The 17,169-nt window shown below is 38.8% G+C and overlaps 1 protein-coding gene across 1 annotated transcript; it reads right to left on the bottom strand.

Annotated features, from left to right (window-relative positions):
* Nucleotides 1–499: 499 nt before the first annotated feature.
* laptm4b (lysosomal protein transmembrane 4 beta) lies at nucleotides 500–15,781 on the bottom strand. The gene is made up of 7 exons (XM_031742454.2): nucleotides 15,514–15,781; nucleotides 13,967–14,084; nucleotides 10,694–10,767; nucleotides 10,478–10,600; nucleotides 10,136–10,234; nucleotides 8,422–8,517; nucleotides 500–2,871 (listed from the first exon to the last, which is right to left on the bottom strand). The coding sequence occupies exons 1-7, from the start codon at nucleotides 15,604–15,606 to the stop codon at nucleotides 2,797–2,799; spliced, it is 678 nt and encodes a 225-aa protein (XP_031598314.1). The 5' UTR covers nucleotides 15,607–15,781; the 3' UTR covers nucleotides 500–2,796.
* Nucleotides 15,782–17,169: the final 1,388 nt, after the last annotated feature.

Raw genomic sequence — 17,169 nt, 5'->3', positions numbered from 1 at the left:
ATTTATTTTAATTTCAATCCCTGTCTCTCACCAACATGGCTGAATGTAGCTATGATGATACTCATTGTATCAGGTCACATGATAAACTGCACAGATATTGGTCTAATGTATTATCAGAATGACGATATTAGGTTTGAAACTGGATGTCTCTCATTCTAGGGTTTCCTGCTAGATGAATAACAATAACTTACAAGTAAGAGACTGTATGTTTGCCAAAGGGAAGAGCATCTTACTACATTGTTGGTGAGCATAGACTGGTTATTGGAGGATGGCATATTTCTATTTGACTTTAACATGGGGACCCTGTTTGAACTATTTAGAGCCTGATCTCTCTATTATTGTAATTTTTGGTTGTAAAACTGCTTTCTGTGGTGCTTTCACTTTAAGTGAAAACCAATCAACACTTCCTGGAAAAAGAAGAAATTAAGTTAAAGCATAACAGCTCCTCTATAAATAATTCCCCCCTCGAAAACAGACTCAAATTCAGCATGGACTAGATGTTTTAGCTTTTTTATTATTCAGAATTAAAGACGTGAGCTCATGCAGATCCAACAAGAAAAGAGAGGAGAACAGTCTCGTAGTGACTAATAAAAAAAAAAAAAAAAAAAAAAAAAAAAACAGCCATCAGCCATCCACTGGTTCAGACACTGTCCAAGCATTAAAGCCTGCAAAACTCAGCAGAAATTCTTCAGACTCATGAAAATGTTCACCTTTGCAACTTTGCAGACAGATCACACAACAAAGATGGAAAACACAAAAACAACCACAGATACAGCAGTTTTCAGTGAGCCCACACTGAGTTTAAAGTGCAATTTCATGTTCAGCTTTGTTGGATTTGCAGAAGCAGCGGCCATAATTCACACAGACAGGGACGAGGACAGAGAGGCCGACATATGGCTACACTGTGGACTACAGTATTAGTATCAAATGGAACAAAACTACTTCATGGTGCACGTACACCTGTGGTCAGAAGTTTACACACACTCATCTTGAACATGAATGTTGGGTTATGTTTTGGCTTTTATAATGATATATTTGAGCTGTTGTTTTTCCAGGGATGAATGATTATACAGCTTATCTCAGTGAAGCTCTAAGGAGAATTGTAGATTTGCACAAGTTAAAATTGTCACACATTTGGGTTCTTCCAACAGGGCAATGATCCTAAACACACATGGATAGAGCAGGATAACCTTAAGCTTATGGAATGGCCTTCCCACAGCTCCTAAGTAGATGCGAACTTCTGACCACATCTGTATTTCCAAGCCTAACAAGTTGGTGAATGCACTGTTGCATAGACTGAATAATAAAATGTAATTCATGTAAACGGATTAAATACATTATTTACTGTCTACTGACTGTTTTCCTAAACGGTTCTTGACAAAGGACAAGCATTTGCACTGTTTAACTAGCGTCATATAATGTATACTGATTTTGTGTTATTATGCTGAGCTACTGCTTTAGAGTCCCATCCAATGTTTTCATTTCAAGAAAACCACCAACGAGGGAAACATCTCATCAAATCATTGCCGCATGGGAAAACTAAATGTTACGACACATACGTGACCTAGGAGTTACATGATAATGTCACACGCAGGCAAGCGCACATAAAAATGTAAACACACACATAGAATCTGCATGTGCAACAGCATGTCACAGAGTATTTATAGGAAATGCCCTCGGCCCAGCTAAGTTAGCTCAACTAAAAAGATCAGCTCACACACCATGATCCATGTACAAAAAACAAACAAAGACGCAGTCGATGCTGTTGCAGCCAAAACTCGACCAGAACACAAGACAGATGGGAACATTTCCATATATTTATCAATATCATTACTCACACACGTTTCTGTGTATAGGGTTTCTGAATGTGTGTCAGGTTTGTGCTAAGGTCTTCACTGGATTATCACAAACTTTTTCGATTTTGAACATACAAAGGAGGTGGCGAGGAAGGCAAAATGGAATACTGGGATTTAAATCAACGGTGCGAACGGGGTTTACACAGCCAGTTGATGGCTTATGGGTTCACATACTGTGGATACAAAAGGAAGACAAGAGTAATTATCGGTCACAAAACCTCTCTCGAAACACTTTCCCAGCAGGATGAGCAACATCAGCACGCCAGAGATATTTTATAAGAACAGGAGATCCTTTTAGTATTTGTGTGTTTTCTCTCAGTTTTTACTGTGATACAAAAACGTCTTACAAAAATTACATTCAACTAAGGAAATTTTTCAATTTCTGAAAAAAAGTGCTCTTGTATAACTAATAATGTAAGTTTCCTTCTCGCTATTTTTGTTGCTTTGTCTCTATTCAGGTAGTTTGTTTCTAGACAAAACACTGCAAAAGAGGTTCACAGTAATTTGGGTTAACAGTTGGTGGCCAAACCGTTGCACTTTTCACGTGAAGAAAAGTGCACATTAAGTCGGGTTATCAAGGTGTGCAGGAGTCACTTCCAAGGAACAGCAGCTATCCAGAGGATTGGCTGAATTAGTGTGGGTGGTGGGGGTTGTAGTCTGAAAGCTGATGTGATGCTGTCCTTGGAAGAGGACAAAGGGGACGAGAAGAGGGGACATATGTCACAACAACCGGGAGGGTGGTGGTGGTGGAGGGGAGTAGAGTTTATGGCAATACTGGCTCAGGTCGGCCTAATTTACTCTAAATTTGGCAGGAATCCAAGCTGGACCAGCATCTAAGACATTGTTTTTCCAACACGATGCAGCCAGCGTTGGAGTCCTACTGCTGTAAGGAGATGTGGTCGGAGGATTGGGGTACATAATCCAGCAGTGAGGGCATATCTCATGCCTCCATATACTGTGGGGGAGGCTCCTTCGGTGGGATGGCAACAGCTTCCTCGTATGGTGGCAGCAGAACCTGAAATAAGAAAACAAAAGTAGCTCAGTTCCAAATCACCACTTAAAAACATGCTGGCACTCTTCGCTGTCACTTCCACTTGGCGAGTGCTTACACACAAGTTGGCACCATCCATACAAACTGTGAGCGACCACCTAAATGCTAGGTGGCCCATGCAAAGAGTTTTCAGGGCGGTATAGACTTCTCTCTGAACAATAAATACAGAAAGAAGCCTCACACAACCACTCACCAGCCAGTGGGGAATACATATTTTTCCCTAGCAAGCAGTGGGTACCAGGGGATCACTGACCAGTGTCTAGAGCCTGTGTCACTTGAGCTTTAGCAGCTGATTTCACAGTAACTGCCAGCAACATCTAGCAACCAGTTGACAAATACTCATTTTTTCCCTGGCAACTGGTGGTTGTCAGGCGGTTGCTAATGGTCTCTAAGGCTGTGTGACCAGAGCCTGAAAGCGATGTGCTGGTATTATCCAGAGCCTACATGTTGTACCCTTTTACTGACAGCAGGGGGCCAAAAATATGAACAACTGGTCCATGGGATGCTGTGTTTATGATGTTGTTAATAGACAAAGAGCTTCATTGTAGTGAAACGAAGCTACAAACAATTAAAGCCATTTACATTTAAAATGTACTGTACATATTTCATATTGTACGGTGTGTAGAGGAAAGAGAAAAAGAAACTGAGGTACTCCATAAGAGGTCCAAGTTCGTTTATATACAATAAAACCGGAATATAACCCAAATATAAACAGTTTGCTTCTATAAACTAAAATACAGTGTAATAAGATTACTTTAAAGTGTTGTAACTGGACACTACTTTTGCAGAATTTAAATTTCACCTGCTAAATATGCAACACGTTACACCATATCACATTGTAAAGTGGTATAGCTTCCTTTGGAGTTTTTCCTCTCCATCCAATAGACCCTTATTTCATACCAGGGCTCGCAAAATCGCTAGCCCGACGTCCCGGGGCTACCGATTTTTCCAGTCGGGCTACCAAAATCTATCTCAGCCCTGCCCGTCGGGCTATCATAGGAAGGAAAAATATATGTCAATGCTTTTGCATTCTTTCGGAAATGTAGCTGAGTAATTATGTCATTGGCATCGATGAGCCACTGCCAATATGTGACATACTGAAATCGCGTTTGAATTTGTGCTTGTTTTTTGCTTTCACTTTGCGATCGCGCGAACGGTGTGTAGAGAGCGGCAGCACTAATTGGTGAGTGACGATCATTTGCGCACCAATTCCTCTGACATCGTCTTATCAGTCGTTAGCTTACTGTGCAAACATGACAAGTGAAATCTCCCGCAGCAAGCTTAAACATGTGAGAGGTTGATCGCGCAGAGAATCGCTGAGCGCTATGTAAGTACGTGTGTAAAAGCAGCAGGATATATATTTTAGTTCTGCTGAGCCAAATAAGACAAGTCAGGGTGAAGAAGTGACAGCCAAAGAAAAGCCTACCACAAAACGGAAAAGTTATGACAAATCAGACTATAAGGCAAAAGAAAGTGCAGCTTTATAGTTTCATGGACAAAAGAATTTCTGTGGCTGGAATATGACAAGCTAAATAACCAGGGTGCACATAAGTGGTCCACAGGTGCGCATTCGCTGTCAAAATAAAAACGCGCACAAGATAAGAAGTTGCAACGCGCGTTTGAGTACATAAGATTTTCTGGAGGAGGACAGACATTTGTTTAGAACTCTTAAAGATGTCGAAGAAGCAAACTCCTTTAAGCAATTACTTTGGTGTTCCTCCACCTCCAAAGAAATGTCAGAAGTCCGAACCGCAAAAGAAGCGCGTATTCTCTGAAAAGTGGTTGCAGGAGGTGAGCTGGCTTCAAACAAATGATGAACGCACAGAGATGTGGTGCAGAATGTGCCGTGAAAATCCCACTCTGGCGGACAAAAACAGTGCCTTTATATGTACGCAAACACGCGTTGCAACTTCTTATCTGGTGCGCGTCTTTTATTTTGACAGCGAATGTGCACATGCAGACCACTTATGTGCACCCCTGTAAATAACACAATGTTCTGCCGGGTGTGTTGTTGCTTTTCCCTCGATTTCTGAGTCGACAAGCGCCTTTGTTACTGGGACCAGTAATTTTAAGAAAGACCCCCATTAGAACCCATGAGAAATGCAAGAAATGCATTATTGCTCAGTCTGCAATATCTTTCCCAGAACAAACACCAATTGCAAATAACATACTGAAAATAAACCTGAAAAATCTGTTTAGAACAGCGTACTATGTTGCACAGAGTGAACTACCACTGGCAAAATTTAGCAGTCTTTGCAAACTTCAAAAAGCAAATGGCCTAGATCTTGGTTCCACTTATCTCTTACCCTTGACTTCAGTGGAAATTTCAGATTCAGGATCTGACACAGACTGATTCATGTTCTACACAGTTCTTACAAGTTCATAGAAATTTCTGTTCAATTAGAACCAAGTATTTGAGTTGATGATTGTAATTTTTATACAATGTTGTAATTTGTGTTTCAACAATTTTTTGATTAATGTTTTGTTTCCGTTACAATATTATACTTTAATGTATAATATTGTAACGGAAACAAAACAGGAAACAAAACATCAATCAAAAAATTGCTCTATTTTTTTATTCGGGCTACTTAAATTTATTTGGGGCTACCAAAAACTGAAGAGTCCCTGCCCGAAGGGCTACCAGAGATTTTGAAATTTTGCGAGCCCTGCATACCCATAGAAGACAAGCTGCAAGGATAACACACACACACACACGCACACACACACAGGGCCCTGCTTTACAGGCCAGGCTGCACTCCTCTCTCTATCAGAGCTCCTTCTCTGTAAATGGTGTTATAAAACCAGTACTGCTGCTAATTCAGTGAAAGAGTGAGAAAAAAAAAAGAAAAAAAGAAAACGCTCCAAGGAGATGGAACTGTGAAACAGCCAGGGATGGCCGGCAAACATATCACAGAGAGGGTTTGAAATAAAGCAGACAAGCAGACAATTATGTAACATGTCCAGAAGAAGAGGAAGGACAGAGGAATATAAAGAGAAGGGACAGAAAAAAATCCCAGAGAAAGAGAGAGAGAAACGACCCTTGTGCATTTTAATGGCATTTATATAAAAGCACTGCAGATAAACAGCTGGGTACTTGATGTTGGTGCTTGTAAAAAGCCATTTAGACACACCTCCAGCTCCATAACAGTAAAAATAGACGCAATGCTCCATTCAGCTGTGTGTGGACACAGGAAACACAGCGATAAATCCTCATCATTATTAAGGCCAACGAAAACTATTTTAACCTGTTTATGTGACACAAATATTTGTTGAACTTAAACCATTTGTTGTCACATAGCTCTTGTATTGAAATTCACAATGCTTATGCTGCAGCCTTCAGGTTTTTCAGCTGTTCCAAGTCTTTCTTTTTTGTTTAAATAAATACTCTGAATAAATATTTGGATTGTTAGTCAACATTTATCCAACTATATACACAATGATAAATTAATACATTTACATATACACACAGAGATGTTTTGGTTTAGATTAGCCAACTAAAGTGTTTCTTTTTAGATTTGTTTCTTGTATTTAATTAGATGTTTAGGTATATTCATACATTCTCTGTGATTTTCACAGGATTTTCACTGATTTTATAAATAATAAATGAAGGAATCTCTGTACGTGTCTCTTTGTGTTGACCTTGATCTACTTCACATTTGCCAGGTGTGTTTCTGGGGACATAAAGAAGTCTAATATCAAGGCATTGACTCTACATTTACCTGCTAATCCACTAGACCCGCTAAATTATTGTCTTTTTTCTTCGAATATATCTAAGAGTCAGTATAATTCTAGATTAAGTATTTGCTTGTTTTCTTAATCTTCTAATTTAATTCCACTAAAATAAACACAACTTGTTTCTCCACAGAGACAGTGGACAGAGTGACTGGCACGTATCTGATAGTTGCTAAAAGGCCATGGGGCGACCGTGGCTCAGGGGGTTGGGAAGGGCACCTGTAACCGGAAGGTCGCCGGTTCGATCCCCGGCCTCTCTGTCCTGGTCGTTGTGTCCTTGGGCAAGACACTTTACCCTACCGCCTACTGGTGTTGGCCAGAGGGGCCAATGGCGCGATATGGCAGCCTCGCTTCTGTCAGTCTGCCCCAGGGCAGCTGTGGCTACAACCGTAGCTTGCCTCCACCAGTGTGTGAATGTGAGCGTGAATGAATAATGTCATTGTAAAGCGCTTTGGGTGCCTTGAAAAGCGCTAAATAAATCCAATGCATCATTATTATTATTATTATTATTATTATTATATGATACACAATATGACTTCAGCCCCTGCTGGATTAGCTGCCGGGTGTGCAGTCTGTTTCACAAGGTGAAAAACGTCAGCAGCGTGCAGCAGGGCCATGGCGGCACAAGGACAAAGTGACAGATGAAGTACTGCGTACTGAGACGACAACGGCTGTGAGACAGATTAATGTCTTGTGTATCATCCTGGAGGATTACAAACGGACAAATGGAAACCGTGACTATGGTAAAGCCTTTCAAAAACCTTGTGAGTGAACGCTGAGGGGGGGGGCATGTGGAGTGGACTATACCCAACTCTAAAAAGCCAGCCAATCACACCTCAGGACAACCTACAGGGTCTACTATACAGTGTCCCATCACTGACTATATACAGCATAAACTAACATTAAAGAATTTAAATACAATTACTAGCCACTGTATAACCTGCAATGCAACTTAAGTACATAATGTGACACATGTAGACAATTTATACATTTTAATCTGAATCACTTTAATTTCTCAATATAATAGCTCCTCACTGGTTAACCTCACTGGTAATTATGTATTTATATAAAAAGTTGGACTCTACAAGATTTTATGCTCAACACACACCAGCTCCACCTTTGAAAAAGTCAAATTTATCAAACACAAATTCGGTCACTGCCGTATTTAAAGAAACATTTTCAACATTCACTTTGGTGCTACTGTAAGTTGGTTTCATGTACAGCCAACAAAAACATTTTAAGAGACAATAAGTTCACTTTGTGAATGCATCACTTTGCTTTCTGCATTCTTTTTAATAGATAATTTAACTGAAATAACACAGACACCGAAGAAAACATCTAAATCTGAGGTTAAACAGTTACACTTTAAAATCTATAACCAGTAACCAATCTATAACCATTATTTTGTCCATATTATTATTTTGTTTATGTATTTAAATCAAAGTGACTTAGAGTTCTTTGATTTTTTTCATTCTAAATCTATGAAAAACTCCTACTAAAATGCTCTTCTGTGAAGAGTTTATATTTTTATTACAGCTAAATAATCCCTGATTATTGTCGAGACTAGAATTTGATATATTTCAGTGAAGTTAATGTGTCAAACAACGAGATGAAAGTGACTTTTCTAAGTGTACATTTTTGCTAACATAATGAACAGAGAGCTTTCAAACCAAAGTGTAAAAATCAATGCTGCGCAAATGCAATAAAATGAAGTTCTGACAGCAGAGGGACTGTTAGTGTGTCCTTGAGGTGAGATGCTGGTGGGTGGCTAAGCGGACTCACCGTGGTGTCGTTTGTGGTGACATAAACCAGGACCTCCGTGGTGCCCCTGCCGCTCACATATCTGTAGCAGTTCCACACACAGCCGATCAGGTAGGCCTGTCACAGGAGGTGAGAGCAAACAACACACAATAACCTTTAGAAACACTCTTCATCATTACAGATGCTGCTCGCTGTGATCTCATCCATTTATCAACATTAGGCATGACGACGGCAGAGATGCATCATATTGCTGTTACAGACTGGTGACACATGGTGATTCAATTCAGCTGTTAAAAATTAAGACAGTTTTATGTTTGGGCATTTTCCTGGATGTGCCTCTAACATTTGACTAAAAGCTCCTGTTTCTCTGAGCCTTTGCCTGCACTGAGGTTTAGGTTTGTTCAGCTTGGCAAAGGAAAAGGAGTTCCATTGTGTATGTGTGTGTATGTGAGCAGCCTGCTGAGTCCTCTGCCAGCAGTAAGAGCAACTAACAAGAAAGCCAAGCAGAGCATAGCCAATTACTTTTGCATCTTATGAGCTGACTTCCTCACAGAAAGCAACAATCTACATATATTTAAAATGCTGACAACACAGCTAGCTCTACTCCTTGGGAATGTTTATTGGTTTTGTTCATCATTTTTTCTCTGTTCACTATTCAATATTTTTTTTTTGTTTGTTTATGAGGAAAATAATGAGTAGTTGCACAGTGGCCTGGCAAAATCTGCAATTAACTATCTTGTCCTTTTACTTTCTATGCCTCTTATCTCTCTCTCTCTCTCTCTCTCTTTAGTCACAGAAACATTCATCCATTCACATTTCTTCTGCTGCTTCATCTTCAGCTCCTTTCTCCCTCCAGCTTTTCCTCTTCCTCCCTGTGACATTTATGCCAAATGCTGTCAAGTGGAGGATGTTGGCTTTAGCAGAGACTTTAGCAGGTGTTTGCTATGTTCTGACAGCTGAATGTGTCCTTGAGGATTCACATCTGGCGTCTTTCCACCAGACTCACATATGATCTACATAGAAGGCAGCAGCCCATACATACTGCACATTCAACCCATTAATATAAATGAGTTTCAATCCATTTTTCTTGGCAAACGGCACAGATCTATAAGCTCTTTTTAAAGCAGACTTTTTCAGGGAATAAGCAGCCAGACTATCCCACACACTGAAAGCTCAAGATTCTAAGACATGACATTTATAACTCTTTTGCCTGCGAGTCCACTAGTGTGTCTTCCAGTGGCTGCTTCCTGTCACAAAATTCCGGCTCCGGCTTTGGATATCTGCCGAGAACACTTCTAATCTCAGCTTAGAAGGGAAACAACTTGATTTGATTGTACAGATGACTGCAACTTCATGCCCCATCTCGTCTAACAGCCCCAGAGCATCGCTCCGCCTGGAGAATCATCCAAGCATTAAAGGAGAATTTGTTTGATGGGAGTTGGTTTCCTGCTGTCCCTGACCCGCTGCTCTCTGACTGTGTGATGAGCTCAAGAGGAGCGTTTACAATAGCACATTCATTAAACATGCCATATGGTTGATTCTGCTATGAGATGAGCACAGTGTGAGACTTAATTGCCTTAATTACACTACAATATGAGGAACAAATCATAAAAGGACGTTTCCAGAGTGAACAAATACTCAGTGAGTGTGTGTTCTGGAGTAATTGTTTTACTGTGTATTTGTACAGTTTTATATGAGATACAAAAGCAAGCTATGCTAGAATATTTATCCTTACCTTGAAGGACAGGATGCAGCCGATGAAGAGGAGGACTGCAAAGACTAGGCACATGTTGTTGGTGGACATGATATCCTCTTTGTATGGAAATGTCCCCGGCTGGAAGGGAAAGTGGGACAGGGGAAGATGAAATAAGTCAAATGTAAAAAAGCAAAGAGAAATGTTGGACCTAAAACACACAACTGGCCCTTTAAAACATAAATAAAGAAATATAAAATAAAATAAAAATCTCAGTTACTCAGTACATTAGCACCTAATCTAATAACTAAGCATCTTAAATTTCCATTAAGATGAAGACAGTTGTTAAGGTGGACATTTTAGTTGGAATGAAACAGTCCTCACCAGCTGCTGGAGATAGTCCTGCACCGTGTTGGGGTAAACCACCACACTAATGGCTACCAGTGTATTAAGGGCAAAGTCAAAGATTTGGTAGCAGAAGAATGGGATGATCCAAGCAGCGTGTTGCTATAGAGGAGAGATTCAGATCAGATAAAAACACTCGGTTAGTTTTCCCAAGTTAGATTTGTGCTTGAATGTCATTTGCTTTTGTTCGCTCACCTTGTAAGCACCGTATGTCGCCATGCCACATATAAGAATCATGAGTAGGGATATTGCAGTGGCTATGCAGATATCTGAGGAAAGACAAACATACAAGGCAATGACATGAGAACATGTCACCTTTAATGCTTTCCCTGAAAGACACTGACATTGTACTCATTGGTGATCAGATCAGTGACTGAAGAAATAAAGGCTTTTTGTGTCTTCTACTTTACAATTAAGCTCTGATGGTATAATGGTTAGAAAATATATGAAAATTTTCTGTTTGAATTATACACACTGTGTTGAAAGGGGCAGATTAGCTTTGTTTGATTTTGTAGGACTAGATTAGACCAGCTAATCACAGTTCGTTTTTATCTGTAGGAGTTTTTGATGACTTATGTTTTGCTCCCACAATAAATCCAGTAATTAAAGATAATGTTAATTACCCTGTGGCCTCATTAAAGTAAACTATCCACATTGCAATCCTTTAAAATAGACCATACAAAACGGTGACAGGTAAAGAAGTCATATTTATACATTTATAAATTACAGGCCACTGAATATCTGGGCTCACACCAAAATTTAGCTGGGAGATTTAAAAAATATTAAATAAATTGTTGCATTTAATACTAATTTGGGTTGCTAGGAATAAATTCAATTGTGAGTAATATTGCAGGTTAAAAAGATATATTTATGTGTTAACACTCTTATAGACTCCTACACCTTTTCCAAGTTGTTTCCGTGAAATCCGTTTAGGGTGAAGGCTTTTCTGCTGAGGTGTGCTGGAATTTTTTAGATTAACATATATTCATATCATGAAATGTTTTACAAAAAAAAAATATTTCTGATATCCAATAATACAGATCAATGGTAATTATCAGTCTTCCAGTGCACTATCAACATAACCAGACTCCTGTTCACTTTTCCTGCTACCTGAAGCCAACCCAACAATCAAGAGAACAACTACATCTTTCACTACCAAGCATAATTGCAAACACCACAGATTACATGCTAGTATCTACATCACATACCCAAATACAGATCACAAAGCAATGCTAGATGCAAACTGGAGCAAATGTGCTGATATAAAAATACAGGCAGTTGGCCAGCTCTAAAGAGGGCATGGATTTTTTTTTTTTTTTTTTTAAAGCACCTTAAGTAATTGTACTATCTTTAGCCCTCAATCTGCTTTGGACATAACACGATCAAAATATGGGTATCGTTATGCAAGAGTTGTCCCTCTCACGTTCACATTACAGCTGTGAGAATCCCTGATGCAACATTCGTCGCTATCAGTGTAGCACTCAACAAACATCCGCTAACATGTGGCCGAACCAGGATATCTGTGTGTATGTGATGGTGTGTAAGAAGGACCCCAGATCACTACTGGGAGAAGCTATACTGACTAATAAGTGCTTGTACTGACAGTGAACTATATTAGTTAATATTCCATAACTTCACAAACTTCACCCTGGTAACACCCAGGAACAGAAGACATGCTTTTAAGCAACACAGACACAGAGGTTCTTACATACCGCATATAAACAATAAACAATACACGCATACATAAACAGACTACCACTCTAACCAGTGCCACATAAGCTTTGTGAGAGGAGACTCTGTCAAGATGACCGTTTTAATCCGAAAGAGAATTAGAGCAGTCATTTTTAATCAGAGTAGCCGCTGACAGTATCTGTGGCGCTCCAGAGGCGACTGTGATGATGATAGCTGCTGGAGGGGAAGCACTGAAAATACACATGCACGCTGATTTGTTCTCTATGGTGCCCAGCTTACTCAGCTATGTCTGTGCTGAGAGCAGCGTTCTCAGAAACGAAGTGGTGGGCAGAAAGGACAGGTGATGCTACAGCTGCAGAAACACGTGGAGTTGCATGGACATGACAGTTGATTTTAACGAACACCAGCATAGATTCATACACTACTGTTAATGAGCTACGAAACTGATGCTGCTGATACATCTTGAGCATCGACTGATCATAATCATTCTTGGCTTCAACTTTGCAGAAATAAATGTTTAATTACATGTGTAAAACTACCGAAAACTGACTTGGAGGTAATTTGCTTCTAGCGCTGCCGTCTAGCTTCTCATTTGACATTTTCAGTTGAATCTCTCATGGAAAGAGATGAATGGAGTAAAGTAAACACCACAGGGGTTTTCTTTTCTATTTCTTTATAGTTGTATAACTTAGTTAACCACTAACCAACCATATTTTACTTGGTCAGAAATAACAGGAAATTCCTACAGACACAAAATATGAAATTCTGGGTCAATGTCAATACTGATATAGTCTGTCGTTGTTGTTTTTAAGCATAAATATACAGCACTTTTTATACATCTTTGTAAAAACTTATGCTTCTCAGCTGCATATTTCTTTGAACCTGAGTATGCTATTTTTAATAAATGTATAGTATTCATTTTTTCTTATGTTGTAAATTTGCTCTGTACAGTCTTCTTCTTTTTTAATGTTATATTCTTCACTTTTGAATGGCTCTGCATGCTCCATCTGTCTGTTACTTTGCTGCTGGAACATGTGAATTTCCCCAATGAGGGACAATAAAGGATATTTCTATTTCTATTCTATCTTGTTCTTACTTTTCAACAGGATCAAATACAGACAGTTTCAAAGTCTTTCAGCTCTTCATCACACTGTTTTCCAAAATTTAGTCAACGCAAAATTTACACAACAAATAAACATCTGTGCCTGCTTTTTTATTTGCTGATACACCACATTAGATTAGGCTATTTCCAGTCTGTTAAATAATGAGAGACAGACACATTAGCTTTTCTAGACATAAACCAATACATGCATAATCACTCTCTACAGGCTCATTCTGAATGAGAAAAAGTAAAAATCCACACAAACGTTTTTTGGTTCTACCCTTTCTGGATATGGCTGACAGCAAGAAATCCAATCAGTGAAATCCAATCTCTGAAGCACAAGAACAGGCCCTAACATTCACTTCTAATATTCAGTGGTACATCTGGAACAACCAGAAATGTTTGCTTTAAAGCTGCAACCAAATTTTTTTTAAAATCTCCTATATATCCACTAATAACTTTTTAAATTAATAAATCAGTTCCCTTGTGGATAAAATATCAGAAATTGTCTTGTTTTATATAACCAACAGCCCCAAACACAAAGCTAATCACTTCACAACAGCAAATCCTTAAACTGGCAGAGCTAAAACAAGACATGGGTTGACTTTATACAGTCTGAATCCTTCGCTGAGGACATTTATCTTTTAATAACGGGAGGATTAGCTGCAACTTACTCGCATCGTCCATGACGTCGATGTCAGTTCCCAGCTCAGAGCTGGTAAGGTGGTAGCGGTACTGAACTGGGTCATTAAGAGCTGACAGCAGAATGAGTAAGACCACCGCATTGATGAGCTGTGAGGACAGGAAAATCAATATTACTGTTGAACAGAACAGTGCAGTTAGTAATGTAATTCAGATAATGTGACAGCTGATTAGCAATGATAAGTTAAGATGCACTGAGCGAGTCAGGCAACTGTAAAATAACTCTTATTTTCCTGTTATACCTTCTTGTATTATTTATTAATGCAACTTGCACTACTCTCTTGCACAGTATCAGTTTAAAAAAAAAATATTTTCTTTAATTTAACCTCATTTTTATTTTGTAATCACCTTTGTATATATAAAAATATTTGCACTACCTCTACCTCACAGTATAAAGTCCTCACTATGCATCTATGGGACTTATTTATTGTTTATTTATTGTAGACTGTACTATTGATTATTCTTTATCCTGCTCCTGTAACACAATAATTTCCCTTTTTGGATCAATTAAATATCTATTTATCTGTCTTGAATGAGGTATTATTTAGAGGTAGGACAAGGTGTGGATATATTTAGGAGACAGGTGTTCAAAAAGATAAAATGACTGGGATTGTTTTTGTTACTTTAACCCCTTAATGGTTTAGGGGTTCTTTGGTTTACAAGCCAAAGACAATCGGGAGTACAAAACCCCCCCAAAAACAAACAAGAAGGTTTAGCCCCTGTGATCAGTTTGACAATTGCCAGACAATAGGAAACAAGGCAATATATCTAAACTGCTTTCTCCCTCTTTCCTCATAATCATCACTGATTGTTAGAGCTCTAATGTTATGTGTAATTTAAGGAAAGTGGTATTGATGTACTGCTGAGCAGGTTCAATACAACACACAATACAATACAACAGAAAACCACAGGACTTGGAGAACAAGCTCATCGGTCTTATGTCACCACTTTCACCTCATGTGAACACATCTCATGGAGGTTTTTGTTGCTTTTTATGGCCTTGTTGATCAGTATTAGGCTCAAAATAAGGGAGGCTTATGAAGGTCGGGGATTTCACCAGTCTTACCGAACTATGTTTACGACTTCAAGTTATCCTTTCGGGTGGGAAATATCGGAGGCAAACTATATTTAACCGGGTAAACATGTGGAGAGATGGAAAAGGAGGCATCAGCCCCCTAAAACTGTAAGCTTAGGATTAGCTTAGGAGGAAACACAAAAATAAAAAAGAAATGAATTTATTAGACACTTTGTTTATATGCTTATACAGCCAAGAACAAAAAAACAAAAACAAAAAAACTACAGATGCTAAAGGTTATTTTGCTAACATTTTTAAATTAGTTCAAACGCTGGCACCCTGTTTTTAACATAACAAGTGAAAAACATGGAAAACAGATGGGAGTTAGCTGTCTAACTTACGCGACTCGATATTGATTAAATATTTTCATAATTTGTCACACATATTCAGCCATATTCATTCACGTCTGGGACCTGACACGAAATGAAAAAAAAAAGGACTTACCATATACCATATTCCCAAAATAATGGTGCCTGTTCGTACATGGCAGCAGAGGCAGCAGCTCGTCGAGTACCACCGGTCCCACGGCGAAATCATATTTTTGTCCACACACTGAATTTCAGGTTATTTCATGAATGCCGTCGAAAACAACTGACTAGTCAAGGCTACGATAACCGAAAAAAGGTGGGAAAGATAGCGTCTTCGCTGCTAGGACCGCCGCCACATCCAGCGCCCGTTTGAGGAGATGTTTCAGCAAGTGGGAAACACAGAAACAGAGAGCCGTTAATCTGGCTCATCCGGAGTCACGTGACCGCAGGAGGATTTTTTTTTTTTTTTTTTTTTTGGCCGGGATGCAAACGCTTCATAATCACGAAATGTTTCAGCAGCTTTGTTTGTCCGGTTTTCTCTTCTACGACACATATAGTTTAATTTTATTTCCTGTGTTAAAGCAACCAAAACGTTTAACAAAATAGTGTAAAAAAAAAAAAAAAGTAGAAAAAGCTCAGCATTAAAAATAAGAACAAAACAATTCAACAGTTCAACGACCTTAAAAGTCAATATTTAGAATAGCCACCTATATTCTTAGGCAAACCTTCTTTTCATGTCTTTAAGTAGTCTTTAGTAATAGTTCTCCAGGCTTCCTGAAGGCCATTCAAAGGTCTTCTACCTTTTCTTACCTTTTGTTACCTTTTTTGTCAACATGATCCAACACTGCTTCAGTAATGTTGAGGTCTGGGCTTTGCGAAGGCCAATCCATGACTGATTTAAATCAAATATTTCAAATATGGATTCACCACACGATCTGTGATTGCAGATTTTTGGCATACCTCAGCCATTTGTCCCCGTTTCCCTTCACTATTAAATGTCAAACTGAGTTGTTTTTTTATTGATGATAAATTATGTTTTTTTACGACAGACTGCTAGTATTACAGTAACACTGCTAGTAAGAGAGTACATACAACAGATACAGTTCAAATTTGTTTCTTTGGTAAGATGTTATGTGTAGACAGCTCAGGTTCATCCCTTGAGTTGTGTGCCTTTTTGTGTTTAAATGATTCATAGGTCAGTGTTAAGTAAATTAACAAACAAAGAACATTCCTCTGAACATGGTTAGGTACAAGGAATAGACTTAAAATAAGAGGAAAAGCACCCAATGTCCAAATAAAAACTTTGAAAGACCATCAGAAAGCCTATTACTCAAGACCATTTCAAAAAAATGTTTAAAAAAAAAGAAGAAAAAAAGTGTGGCTATGCCGAAAACATTACTGATTCATCACTGAATTAATTTAAATATATTTTCATTATTTCAATATATAAATTTCTGACTAAATCTGTTTAATCAAAAAAGCATTGTGTTCAGAAAAAGGAACAAAAGGTCAAGAGAGACCCTCACGGGCCTCTTTTTTGACACCATGTGCTTAACACTGAATCCAAAAGAGATAATTTCATGGCACCATTTTTTTCTTGCTTAAACAAAAGCCTCAAAAAGCTATAGATTGATGTGCTTTTTGTAATGTTAAGAGCATGAAACTGCAGTTAATTCCTTGCCAGTTTGTCTCTGTCTGTCTGTGCAAACATCACAGACCAAGCCTGACAGATGGGCCAGTGACCACAGCTCTGCTAAGCTCCAGTGGGTGGACAGCATCATCGGCACATTAG

This window comes from Oreochromis aureus, linkage group 22 (genome assembly GCF_013358895.1).
Source record: "Oreochromis aureus strain Israel breed Guangdong linkage group 22, ZZ_aureus, whole genome shotgun sequence".
Lineage (NCBI taxonomy): Eukaryota > Metazoa > Chordata > Actinopteri > Cichliformes > Cichlidae > Oreochromis > Oreochromis aureus.
This window is presented reverse-complemented; position numbering and strand designations above follow the sequence as displayed.

What these genes read in the sequence shown, in the direction of transcription:
- laptm4b (XM_031742454.2), bottom strand. Translation starts at nt 15,606, where the DNA reads ATGATTTCGCCGTGGGACCGGTGGTACTCGACGAGCTGCTGCCTCTGC. An exon ending in TTTTGGGAATATGGTATATG is followed by an intron (nt 14,085 to 15,513) that starts GTAAGTCCTTTT and finishes CTGTCCTCACAG; the next exon opens with CTCATCAATGCGGTGGTCTT. An exon ending in AGGACTATCTCCAGCAGCTG is followed by an intron (nt 10,235 to 10,477) that starts GTGAGGACTGTT and finishes TTTCCCTTCCAG; the next exon opens with CCGGGGACATTTCCATACAA.